Source organism: Stegodyphus dumicola, chromosome 7 (assembly GCF_044657685.1).
Source record: "Stegodyphus dumicola isolate Sdum_Otavi_A_Nest chromosome 7, ASM4465768v1".
NCBI classification, from domain to species: Eukaryota; Metazoa; Arthropoda; class Arachnida; order Araneae; family Eresidae; genus Stegodyphus; species Stegodyphus dumicola.
Window position 1 is genome coordinate 68,718,123 of NC_140774.1, and position 12,740 is coordinate 68,730,862.

General features: G+C 33.5%; 1 protein-coding gene across 3 annotated transcripts in view; it reads left to right on the forward strand.

Annotated features, from left to right (window-relative positions):
- Kdm2 (Lysine demethylase 2) overlaps positions 1-12,740 on the forward strand; it is a 174,673-nt gene that overhangs the window by 141,565 nt on the left and 20,368 nt on the right. For all 3 annotated transcript variants that reach the window (XM_085820405.1, XM_035369126.2, XM_035369127.2), the window contains 2 exons: positions 10,446-10,526; positions 10,705-10,950. In XM_085820405.1, coding sequence (XP_085676531.1) covers positions 10,446-10,526; positions 10,705-10,950 — 327 coding nt within the window. The remainder of the gene's footprint in view (positions 1-10,445; positions 10,527-10,704; positions 10,951-12,740) is intronic.

The window sequence follows — 12,740 nt, forward strand, 5'->3', positions numbered from 1 at the left end:
TCCAGGCGTTAACGCATTAAAATCCCTTGCATCTGAAGAGAGAGGAGAAATTGGTCTGGAGTTTAATATTCCCTCTATTTGTGTTACTAAAGTTAAAAATTCTTCAATAGTTAATTTTGAATTCCCAACCATTTTTTTTTAAATGCACTTTGAACGATTTAATGCCCGCCTCCCAAAGCTCACCAAAATGTGGAGCTCTAGGGGGTATACATTTCCACTCAATCTCCTCTGACAACAAATAGTCGGATAATTCTTGTTCTGGTGCTGTGTCTAATTTAAACAGCTTGCTTAATTCATTTTGAGCTCCACGAAGGTTTGTAGCGTTATTGCTAAATATGGTCGAGCTTTTCTCTCTCCTAGCGAAAAATCTCTTTTGGGTAGCAGTTAATGCTTCCAAAGATAAGTCTGAGACAATTTCTAAGTGAATTGCTTTTGTAGCAAGGCACACAAATACTGCAACATACATTTTTAGAAAAACTCTTTTTCTTTGATTTTTTTGCCTTTATAAGAAACGGACCACAAAAATCGAGTCCACATTTGTTAAAGGTTGATTCAACTGACACTCGTTCAGCAGGCAGATTACCCATTATCTGATTTACTGGTACAGGTCTGTGTTTGAAACACTGTACGCATTCATATACTATTTTTCTAGCAAGATTCCTGCCGCTGATAGGCCAAAACTTTTGTCTAACAGTACTCGATAGAGCTTCTGGTCCAAGATGCAAATATTTCAGATGATAATAGTACATGATCAAATAAGTCAACCTATGTCTAGCTGGCAAAATGATTGGATATTTACAATCATAACTTACCTGAGATTGTGCAAGTTTGCTACCGACACATAAGATTCCATCATTATTGATGAAGGGATTTAACGATTTAAGCTTGCTCCTACGAGGTACCTGGCTATCCCTCTTAAGTGACTCAATATCAAAATAAAACTCACCTTTCTGCACTTCCCGAATCAATTTTAACTCGGCTTTTTTCCGTTTGTCTAAGGATATAGGCTCTGAAACCCTTTCCTTATTCTTAATGATTCTGAAGAACCTAAAAATAAAACTACAAATTTTGATTAATTTCATATAATTATTTTTTCGATTTAAGAGAGAGGTTAAACTAGAATTATTTTCTAATATTGCAAAATTAGAGTCTGATAAACGTTTTAGTTCCTTGACTAGTCGTTATCAGTGGTAGGCTCAAGAGGTTGTTCTGGATAATGCACATCTTCACGGAGAAGGTCTGGTCCATTTCACCTGATTTCACACTTAAGAATGTCACTGGCATCCAGTCCACGCGATATGACATCAGCTGGGTTACATTCAGATGGCACATATTTCCATGGGTATGACCACGTAAGCTCTTTTATTATTATTTACTCACGAAAGTTTTTAGTAAGTGTGGTGATTTTCTAATCCAAGTAAGAGAAATCGTAGAATCAGACCAAAGAATTACTTTTTCTACTTTAACATTCAATGAAGATATCACTTTATCCATCAATCTGGATAATAGAAGGCAACCTGACACTTCCAATCTAGGAATTGATAAGGTTTTTATAGGTGCAACTTGTAACTTGCTACACAAAAGTCGAACGGTTGGCAATCCTGAAACTGGTAAATCTTAAACAAAGATTGCAGCTCTGTATGCCAAAGATGATGCATCTGCAAATCCATGGAGCACTATGTGATTTTCCTGGAATACAAATCTAGGAATCTTAAGATTACTTAGTTCAGAGAGCGTGGATATGAAATTAATCCACTTCTTGGCCATAGAATCTGGCAATGTGTCATTCCAATTTAGCAAGCCAGAGCTTTCGCATGAATATTTTGGCCATTGTGACCACTGGCCCAATTAAACCAAGTGGATCGAACATTTTCGAAATTAGTGACAGAATATCTCATTTACTATAACTGTTAGAGTGAGGAATGGTCATTGTAAACAAAAAACAGTCAGGCTGAGGATTCCATAGGACACCAAGAGTTTTTACAGACAAAGATTCCTGTTGCTCTGCAAAAGTGTATTCCGAATGAGCGGTAACATTATTTTCAGACACAAGCCGATCTGGATGATTTGCGTGCCATTTATGCAATTTCGTTTTTCCTAATTTTAACAAATCTATTAATTGGGATTGTAGAATTCTAGCCTTTTCGAGTCATGATTCTCTGGAAAGTATGTCGTTGACATAGAAGTCGGTAAGAGCGACGGACAATGCTAGAGGTAAGTTTTGGCTTTCATCTTTAGCTAACTGTTTAAGAGCTTGAGTTGCTAGATAGGGAGCGTTTGACGTCCCATACGTTACTGGGTTGAGCTTATAAGTTTGCACTGGTGCATCAACACTGTCCTTCCATAGAATTCTGAGCAAGTCTGTTTGTGGAGGATGGACTAGAATCTGTCGATACATTTTTTGTACATCTGCTGTGAAGGCGTAGCGATGTTTTCTAAATCTAACCATTATAGCAAATAACTCCTGCTGTGGAATTCGGCCTTTCAATAAAATATCGTTTAATGACAATCCCGATGTCATGGCAGTTGAGGCGTTAAAAACCACTCTTAAACGTGTACTACTTTTGTCTGGTCCGTAATCCCCATGTTGAGGCATATAGTATGAAACATTTATGGTTTCAGATCCCTCAAATAGTTCCATATGCTTTAAATCCTTGTATTCTTGCATGAATTCTGAGTACAATCGTTGTAAACTCAAGTTCCGACCCAATCACTGCCAAACCTGATTAAATTTTTCTACTAGATATCTAGACTCGCCCAACAATTCAGAGTCCTTCCTGGGCATGCATACGACATACTGACCTTCCGAGGTTCGATAATGAGTTTCGTTTAAATGTTTTTTGCAATATTTCTCTTCAGGACTAAGTGAAATTATATTTTCTACCTCCCAGAATTTTTTCAGTGTTTCTTCAATTTTTTCATTTTGCATAAGCAGGCCACAGTATTGTGGTTCAAGTGGTGAATTATGCACAATATCACTAACTACGAATCCAAAAACTGTTTCCTGGAACAATAAGTCTTTTGTACTTAAGTCTTTTGTCGCGCTGTGAACTTGATCCGATTTTAATAAGTCAAACAAACATTGTGCACGCAATAATAAATCAATTTCCTCAGGTGTGTTAAATCTGTAATCAGCTAAGGAAATATCCCTGGGGATGTCAATATTTTCAATAGGTATGGGGGTAAGGGGAGTCATTTCTGTAATTTTGGGAACAATAAAAAAATCAAGTTCTCTAGAGAATGTTTTTTTCCTTATTCGCAATTGAAGTCCTTAATTTATAATTTAAAGTAATATCAGTTCCATTTAATCCTGAAATCGGAGCGATAACCTTTGCATACCTGCCAACTTTTACGAATTTTTCGTAATTTTTACGAAAATGCGTTTGTCTTTACGATTTTACGATCGTAATCCATTTTTTACGATTTTTTTCCTTTTTCAAGTATTTTTAGTGATTTTCGTCGAAATTTTAGAATTTTTCGCCAATTCAGTGACTTTTGCCAATTGCATCGTGTTTTACCGCCAACTACCGACTACTTCGAATCCAGTAACCTGCGGTTTCTCCCAACTCGCTGCTAAACCAGCCAATCCAATGCGCTGAACTTGTGGAATTACTCAGCTCGGATTCAGCGAGCGCGGATTGTCGCATTCTGGTTTTTTTTTTTTTTTTTTTTTCCACGTGCTACAAATTTTCTTAATACGTCGTTGTTACGAAATGAGTTAAAAAAAAAACCGTATTCTCAATATTTTCGGCTGCCTACAAAGCCGAACAATTAAAGAATCCTTCAAAGGAAATAACTGCATTTTGCAACGTGTGCGTATGTGACTTCATAATAAGTCACGGTGGAAGAAGCGACATTGTGAAGCATGTTAATTCTAAAAAGCATGAAGTTAATGCTTCGGCTTCGACAACGTCAAAGAAAGTGGATGATTTTTTTTTTCAAATTCGGATGCCGATGTCATTTTGGCAGAGTGTTTGTTTACTGCATTCCTCATCGAACACAACGTGCCGGTCAACTTTTCAGACGGATGTTTCCCGACTCCAAGATTGTTCAGAAATATCAAACCAGGGAACTTGTAAATTCTTTGAAAGATCATGAGAAAAAATAATTTTTTCAATGTGTCAGAAAGTGCTTTTCCTCAGCCTGTGATTACATTGTAAGGAAGTTTCCTTTGCAAAATGAAGTTCTTTTAAATGCTGAAGTGGCAAATTTGAAACAAATTGAAAATTCATCTTTTGAAAAGATTCGTTTTTTTATTGATAAATTTCCATTTTTGTTAACAATTAAAGAAAATGAATGCCATAATGATGCTTTAGATGAACTACAGAACCAATTTTCTGCTGCACAGTTTGAAGACTTTGCCAGTTCTGGAGAAGATAGACTTGATGACCTCGTTGGTACCTTAAAAAGAATAAAAAGAGCTGATGGAACACCAAAATATGATAGACTAGCAAGAGTTTTATGTGCTATTCTCGTAATTCCACCCAGTAATGCTGAGTGCGAGAGAGTCTTCAGTGTTGTGAAGAAAAACAAAACTATGTTTCGTTCTTCAATTTCACCAAAAACTCTAGAAAACATTTTAATTGATAAATGTTATGAGAAAACTAATTGTTTCCAAAGAATTTTTGGCTAAAGCCAAAAAATGCTCTCTAAATTCATTGCAATAATTTTTTTGTGTAACATTAAGTTCTTGTTTTATGTTTTCTAATAAATTTTTTAGTTACTACTTAATTGAGATTTACTTATGTAAGTACAATTTTCTTTTTTTCTATTTGTATAAATTGGTTTTTTTTTTTTTTTTTTTTTTTTTTTTTAAATATCAAAGCATGATATTAATTCTTCGTGTTCTTCTGAATTTTGGAGAAATCTTCTGGATTTTTATCTTTAGAGGTTGGCAGGTATGCCTTTGTTTTTTTAATCCCTAATTGTTTTGCAAAATGAGCAGACACGCAGTTAATCTGTGAGCAGCTTTTTTTTTAATCCCTAATTGTTTTGCAAAATGAGCAGACACGCAGTTAATCTGTGAGCAGCTTTGATGAATGTCCTCTTCGAAGTTTTTATCATAACAATCGCAGATGGCAAGATAACACTTTTATTCGTAGCTAATAAACAATTAGAAAGACTCGTCGCCTTCCCATTAGGCGCCATCCCGCCAGCTGTCTTCTGCTCTATCGTCTGCGGATGTTTACTTGAAACAGAATCCGAATTCGATGACTCATCCTTATGAAGCAATGTATGGTGTTTTGAATGGCAAATATTGCAAAAATGATTCGATCTGCATTGCGACACAATGTGCTTTTTTCCCAAACAGTTCAGACATAAGTTACTTCGTTTTACTAGTGTAAATCTTTCACCAAAATTCATATCAAGGAATTTACTACATATAAAAAGAGAATGTGGCGAATTACATATAACGCAGTTTCTTTCCGAATTATCTGAATGAACAAGAAGGTTTTTCGGTTTTATTTCATTCGTTTTTTTTTTTTTTTTTTTTTTTTTTTTTTTTTTTGATATTTTCTAAAGTTTGACTTCCTTTTTCTAAGAATGTCATCAAGTTATCGAAATTAGGAACATCTGAAGCGTTTACCGATAATTCGAATTCTTTGAGTTTCCTTGTCTATTTTGTCTAAAATGACAGTAGTAATTAATATATCAGAGAATTTGTTTCGTTCAAAACCCAAATTATTTAAAGCTGTAATGTTTTTATTCACAGCATCTACTAGACGCCTTAAATCTTTTGATGATTCATGAATAATTTTTTCGAATTCTAAAGTAGCTTTACTGTGAATATTAACAAGAATTCTCTTGTTTTCGAAGCTATTTTCTAAAGCCTTAAGTAATGATTCAAAAGTATCTTCCTGAGTTTGCAACAATTTTGTTTCTCCCTTAAGAGCGGCATGCAGATAATGTAGCTTTTGTGCATCTGTTAATTGAGTATTCGAGGTAACAATATTATTAAATTCAATTTTAAACATGCTCCATTCTTCATACTTTCTGCTAAAGTGCGAAAGTGGGATTTCAGGTAACTTTATTTTACAACTACTCTTTGTGATATCAACTTTATTAATACTAGCAAAATTATCAATTAACATTTGATTGAAACTTACCTCTAGATCGTCGATTCTTGCTTCTAGATCTAATAATTCCTCTTCTAATTCAGAAGTATCATTCTTTTCGGGCACAGCAATATAATATTCCGTTCGAAATGTATCCAATGCAACAGATATCTTTTCCAAGGCCTTAAGCTTAGCATCTATTTTGATTTTAGTCCATGTGCTGGCACTATCCGCTATGACAGTCTCTATTCTAGTTAATTGGGCTTTTAGTGAGCCCTTCTTTCGATTTAAAGCAACTATAGTGGCCATTTTATACTTATATGAACTTAGTTAACAAAAACAAAACAAACTCCGGCTTGACGGATCATAAATTTTGTTTGGTATAAAATGCGATGAGTTACGAGAGATAATGGCGCTGGTTCCAAAATGAAACTAACTAAGTTAGGCCACACACAAATATTTAATTATTTACATAATGTACAAAGTTACAAGTTAAGTGCTCCATTAGCACAGACAAAGTGGAACGAGTGAACGCACCATAGGTCCGCTACATACATTCTTCAACAACCAACTCAACTAAATTTGCCTCCTCTCACAAGAGGGCACTATATTAAACCGAACAGGCAGATTAAAGCTTATCATCATTAAATTTTGAGTCTTGGAATTATTTGAGCTTGTTTACCAAAAAAAAAAAAAAAAAAAAACTACTAATTCAAAATGTTGACTATGTCTGAAATTTGCTATTTAACTGTATGCAAAAGGTAAGTGATTGACAAATTATTAGGTTCGTTCTGTACAATACTGAAATCATATATACTATTATTTAAAATGTTCCAGAATTGACTAGTTTATGTTAAATTGAACTCTTAATTGCAAATACCAAAAGAAGTAATTTTTTTAATTGAATATTATCTGTATGAAGAAGGTTAATGATCTGTTACAGCCTTCTCCAAACTGTGATTCTTTAGTGCTTTATATGCAATTTGCATTGTAACAAACGAAGGTTTTGTTTTTGAACAAACTTTTCAGTTGGAACAGAAGTGATGCTATTGCACTTTTTTTAACAATAGACGATTTCGTTAAAAAAATTATTATGTGTATAATGATTTTAAAGAGTTCAAGCTGTGTGCCTTCCCCCCCCCCCCAAGGTGCCACTTTTAAAATAGATTGGGACATTTAAAATGGGTAAGAATAGCAAAAAAGATACATATAGCAACAATATGGCTTGATGATATACTCAAATTTTACTGAATGGTGTAGTGAATTTGTTTAGTTATAATTTGCATTAAAATTGTATTTGATAATCCAGTTTGCATTTAATTATTTAAATAAATGGTTTAGAGTTAGCTCTCATGTCTGTATGTTGGTTCTCATTTTAGTTGTGTAAGTAAAAAGAATTATTCAAAAATTGTTTTGCTGCTTCTGAAATGATACAAATATCAAATTATGGCTTTTCAATTTTCTTAAATTTTAACTTGCATCTGACATGATCAATCATGATCTATCAGCTTGTTATAAATGGTTTACATTTAACATATGATTAAGTTATTTATTAGCTGTAGTGTATAATATTTATATTCATTGCGCAGCATTTAGTAATTAACTGCCTAGTTTTTTTAATAATTTATTTATTTCAAAATCAAAAACGACCTGTCAAAAAAAGATTTTTCTGTTATTATCTTATTCTTTGTTTAACCTATAACAAGATATTTACATGTATGTTTTTTCTTACGTACAGCATCTACATTAGAGTTACTAACATCTTAATCTGTCGATATTCTTGTTACTAATGATCAAACGTTTTCATTGAGAATATATTAGTATGAGAAATATGATGCCAAATAAAATTAATTCTGCTGCTAAGCATTTATTCAATAAACTCTATCATTAAAGACTATTTGTAAGAGGTCCTTTTTAATGATATCGGAGAACAATTTTATATAATCAAATAAACTGTAAAACGTGATATAATCATATGTGTAACTAAAGCCACTAAAGGAAGTAATTCTGTTTGGTGTTTTATATATAATACTAACAGCTTTTTGTGGCTAACCTAAAATGGTTATTATAAAAATATAATTTTATGGTGTCCAGTTAGTGAAATTTCATAAAAGAATTAATGATTTGATAGTAAAACAAAAATATTCCTTTTTTTATTATACTAATTTGATCAATTTTTCCTGTCTAATTAATCTAAGAAAGGAAATTATACATTGAGCTGTACCAGTCAGCCATGGTTTGGGTTTCCATAGAAGCCAAAACCAAAGCACTAATTTCATGATGCTAAGATGTATCTATCAGAGAAGCAAAGCACACTGAATCTATTTTTAGTTAACAAGTCTTTAATGTTGCCATTAGTGTCCTAGTGACTGTTTGTATTGTTCAAGAGAGAAGTCGTCCTATCCTTGTGTTGAATATCATTTCGGAAGTCTCTTGGCTGCCCGTGACCTGAAGCTATATTCTGAGTTGCTACCTTCGGAGTCGAATGCATGCACACTTTCTTACTCCACTGATTAAAGAATAGTGTTGAATAGAGTTTCTGTTGATCATTACCTCTGTAGTCATAATTTTTGTTTTCCTTTCCCTCTTATGGAATGTGTGAGTCATGTTCTTCTCCTTCATCTACTCTAAATTATTAAAAAACCATGGATCACCTTCCATGAGGCCGATATGGCTTTAGTAATTCTTTTATATTGCAACTGCTAGAGAACTCAACTGTTTGCAGATCTTCATGGGCCCCAGCCAGCTCATGCCTTTGAAATTTCTGGCAGATTCTGTTGTAATCAGCATCTTATTTGGGAAAAGATTCTGGCAAGCCCATAGCAAAGCGAGCTGGCCTGAACCCCTTACTGTTTTATTTTTACTCCTTGAAGTTTTAGAGAGATTTGATTTCTGCTCTCTGATAAGTTTTAGAGAAAACTCAGATCACTCTCTTAAATTCTATAGGCTGAAGGAAAAATGTAAATTTATGCCCATTCAAACAGACGAATTTTTCTCCTTTCCCCTTTTTATTTCCAACATCCTCTAACGAATCGAAACAAAACTGCCATAACTGTTGTCCTGACACCTGCAAAGTGAGTCATCAAATGAATGAGAAACAAGATTTGATTCTTGTTGACTTCTGGTAACAAGGAGATTCCCATGCAAAGAGATAAATTGAATCATTTGCTTTTAATTGCAGTGCAAAAAGAGATCACTTGAGGCTGTTCCGTTTGGAAAACCCATTTATCTATTAACTACAACAAAAGCAAATATAAAACAAAGACACTAATTATTTTCTTTTTCACACAATCAGTAACAAAGCCCTTATGGCTTTTTCATTCTCAAAAGTGCAAGAAATTGCAATTTATTTTGCAACAGAACTTTCTTATCTCAACAAGGTAATTTAACAGCTCTTATTCCCATTTTCAGTCCATTAAGAAATTTCTTTTGGGGACACTTACCAAGTAACTAGCAGTGTCCCTGTTCTAACTACCCTCAAAACAGGTGTTCAGAAAAACACTCCTTGTTCTTTTTCTGGTGAGGAAATTAAGAACCAAAAATATGCAATGAAAGCTTTTAATTGCTAAAATTAAATTCCCACCACACTAGTCAACAAACAATTTCAGTTAAATAAAAACTTTCATAATTTTGCAGTTTTGCAGCTGAGGATGGTGGTTAGGTAAAACCATCGAAACTAGTCCTGTGAAAATTTTGAAAATATAATGCTGATTTTTGTTGTTTGACTTCTGAATTAGAATGCATGTATGTTAAACATTATAAAATAATCATATAAAAAGTGTGCAGTCTTTACAATCACTTTGATCTCTGGATAAAGAAATATTATCAGTTTTGAGTTTTTTCCTGCATTTGACAAAATGGATTGAAATTGAATTCTTGCTTAGTATACTATATAGCAAGAAATATTTAAATCCTTCATTTTTGTTAACAAAACTGTTTGTCAGTTCTTTTCCTTTCCTGTGCATATGTGTCTTTATTTTTTAATAATTACACCTGTTTAATTTTTATATGTATTTGATTCTGATTTTGTATTAATTCATGAAACAATCTGTGGCTTTTCATTATGCAGATGTGCATTAATTTCACAGATGTTTTCATTTTGCAGATGTGCTGCAATCATGTTTAAAAAAAGATGATAATTTTGAAAAATATAATTTCAGCAGCAACAGTAAATCACTATGAATATGGCAAACATTTCAGTAATGATGTAGTCAGTGAAATGGCAAGGAAGAGAAATTATTAAAACAACAACTAATTTTAGTGCCATTAATAACTGAAAGTGGTTGGTCACAAACTATGTCTTAACCGAAATTTCTTAGTGAAAGTTTATATGGTGTATGCAGTTATTAATGTTATAAGTGTAAAAATTTATTTTTCTTTCTGGCATAGGTTTTATTGCGGGAACATGAAAATGATGATCAGCGATTAGCAATAACTGGCAAGCCATCTTTATTCTGGTTTGATGTCAAGGTATTTACCTAACATTTATTTTATTTATTAGTTTATGCTTGCTTTTGCATTATAAATTTTGCACTGATAATCTTTCATAAATCTGAAAATAGAAGTATTTTATAGCTTGTATTTGACTTAATTTAGCTAAGTGTGAAAATAACCTTTTTTCAAAAGTAATATTTGTGCCAATTCCCAGAAACCTAAGCCAAAACCTCGTTCAGCTCCTACATCGTCATCATCATCATCATCATCAAAAAGTTCAAAATCTGGCAGTTCGAAAGGAAATAATTCTAGCAATGCTCGTAGACGAAGAACTAGATGTAAAAAATGTGAAGCATGTCTTAGAGCTGATTGTGGAGAATGCCACTTCTGCAAAGATATGAAGAAATTTGGTGGTCCAGGTAGAATGAAACAGTCATGTATTAGCCGACAGTGCATGGCGGTATGTGTATTTTCTTAACTGTAAATGTAACTATAATTGTTATATGCTATAAATGTAATAATTTTTCTTTTAAAATTGCTGTATGCATATGGGTTCATAATGGTAAGAATAAACACAGAACTGATAATAGCTTGATAAAATTTATTTTCACAAAAGAAACAATGTGCAGCTCTGGTACTTTTAACAAAAGTACTCGTACAGCTCTTCTCAGTATAACAAAGCACAATCAGTATTTACCACTTCAAACTACTAAGAATGTTAAACATAATATATTGCAAAGTGCATCTGAAGAGCGAAGCTTGTAATATTCTCAATATTCCAAACAAAAAATTGATAACTAATGCTTTCTTCAGTCTTATATAGTTTTTCCCCAACCATTGCAAAATCTCTAGTACCTTCCATTTCTTAAAATTACTGGAAGGCATACATGGTTCAAGTTACATATAACGACAGGTTAAGATTATAGTTACATAGCAGCATAAATTACAGTTATACAGGGACTAGACCAAAATGTAGCCAAACGGTCAATAAGTTTAATAACTTTTAGTGATTTCTTGTGAAATTCAGCCGCAAAAGTTAGTCACCAAAGCCATCATCCACCTCCTTGTCAATATCTCTCCAATTTTAGCAAAGTAGTTATTTATCTCAGTGGTTAAATATGCTTGCCCCTGTACCTTTAATTTTCGGGAAGAGCTTCACTTTTTCAAACTTACATTATGCAAAAAATATTATAATTTCACAAAAATTATTTACGTATACATATTGCATGTATACACATATTTATACACACACACATATATGCAGGATTTCCTTGTTTCTGTTGGTCTGAAAAGGTGAAATAAGGCAACCTTTCAATATCTGCAGGGAGCTAGCTCATGGATACTTTTCCTTTATCTGCCCACTATATCTTAAAATAGTAAGAACAAATAATATGATTTAATAGCATATAATAATTAATATGGCAATTAGAAGAATAAATTTAATTATAAAAAGGTGGAAGGTTTGTATATAAAAGGGTGGTCATGTTAGTTAGTGCACATGTAAAGGAGATAAAAGATGTTTCAAACCAGTTACTTTTTCTAATGCTGCAATCTTTTCGGTAGCCATTACATAGCCGCCTAATACTTTTATTGGTGATGTATTAGATTCATATCATGCCCTACTGGTATAGAGGTTAGCGTCGCTGACTGCCATGCCGAACAGCCTGTGTTCGAATCCCGAAGAAAGCATGGATGTTTGTAGATTTATAGTGTTGGTGCGGCACTCTAAATATGTGGCGAGTCGGAAGTCCTCTAGCGTGGTTTGGTGGAAGAGGAGAGGGGTAGAAGACCTTGGACCCGTCCTACCAGGGTGCTCTCCATCAAAATTGGGTGGGGGACTGAGCTAAATCACACTTTCACCTGAAAGGTGCTCAAGGCAGTTGCCAACGGCAGGTGTAATTTAACGCTTCTTGCCAAGATTTTCTGGGCTTGAGCAACAAAAACAAGATTTGACCTTTTTCTATTGCTTGGGAGAAATCTACATTAATGGAAATAAATATTCTCTCAAATTTTTTTCAATTGATGGTAATTCGAAGAGCTGCATGGCGAGCCAGACAATGAGAGACTCAAAAAGAGAATTTTGAGAATAAAAATTGCCACCAAAGCATAACAAGATATGACTGCCAAATTTGTGAAAAAGTACATACAGATTATGCTTAAAGTTACATACAGAGATCAATTACATTTTTACAGGAGCCAGACTAAAATGTCGCCAAATAGTCGCCAAATTTGGTGACTTTTAGGGACGAA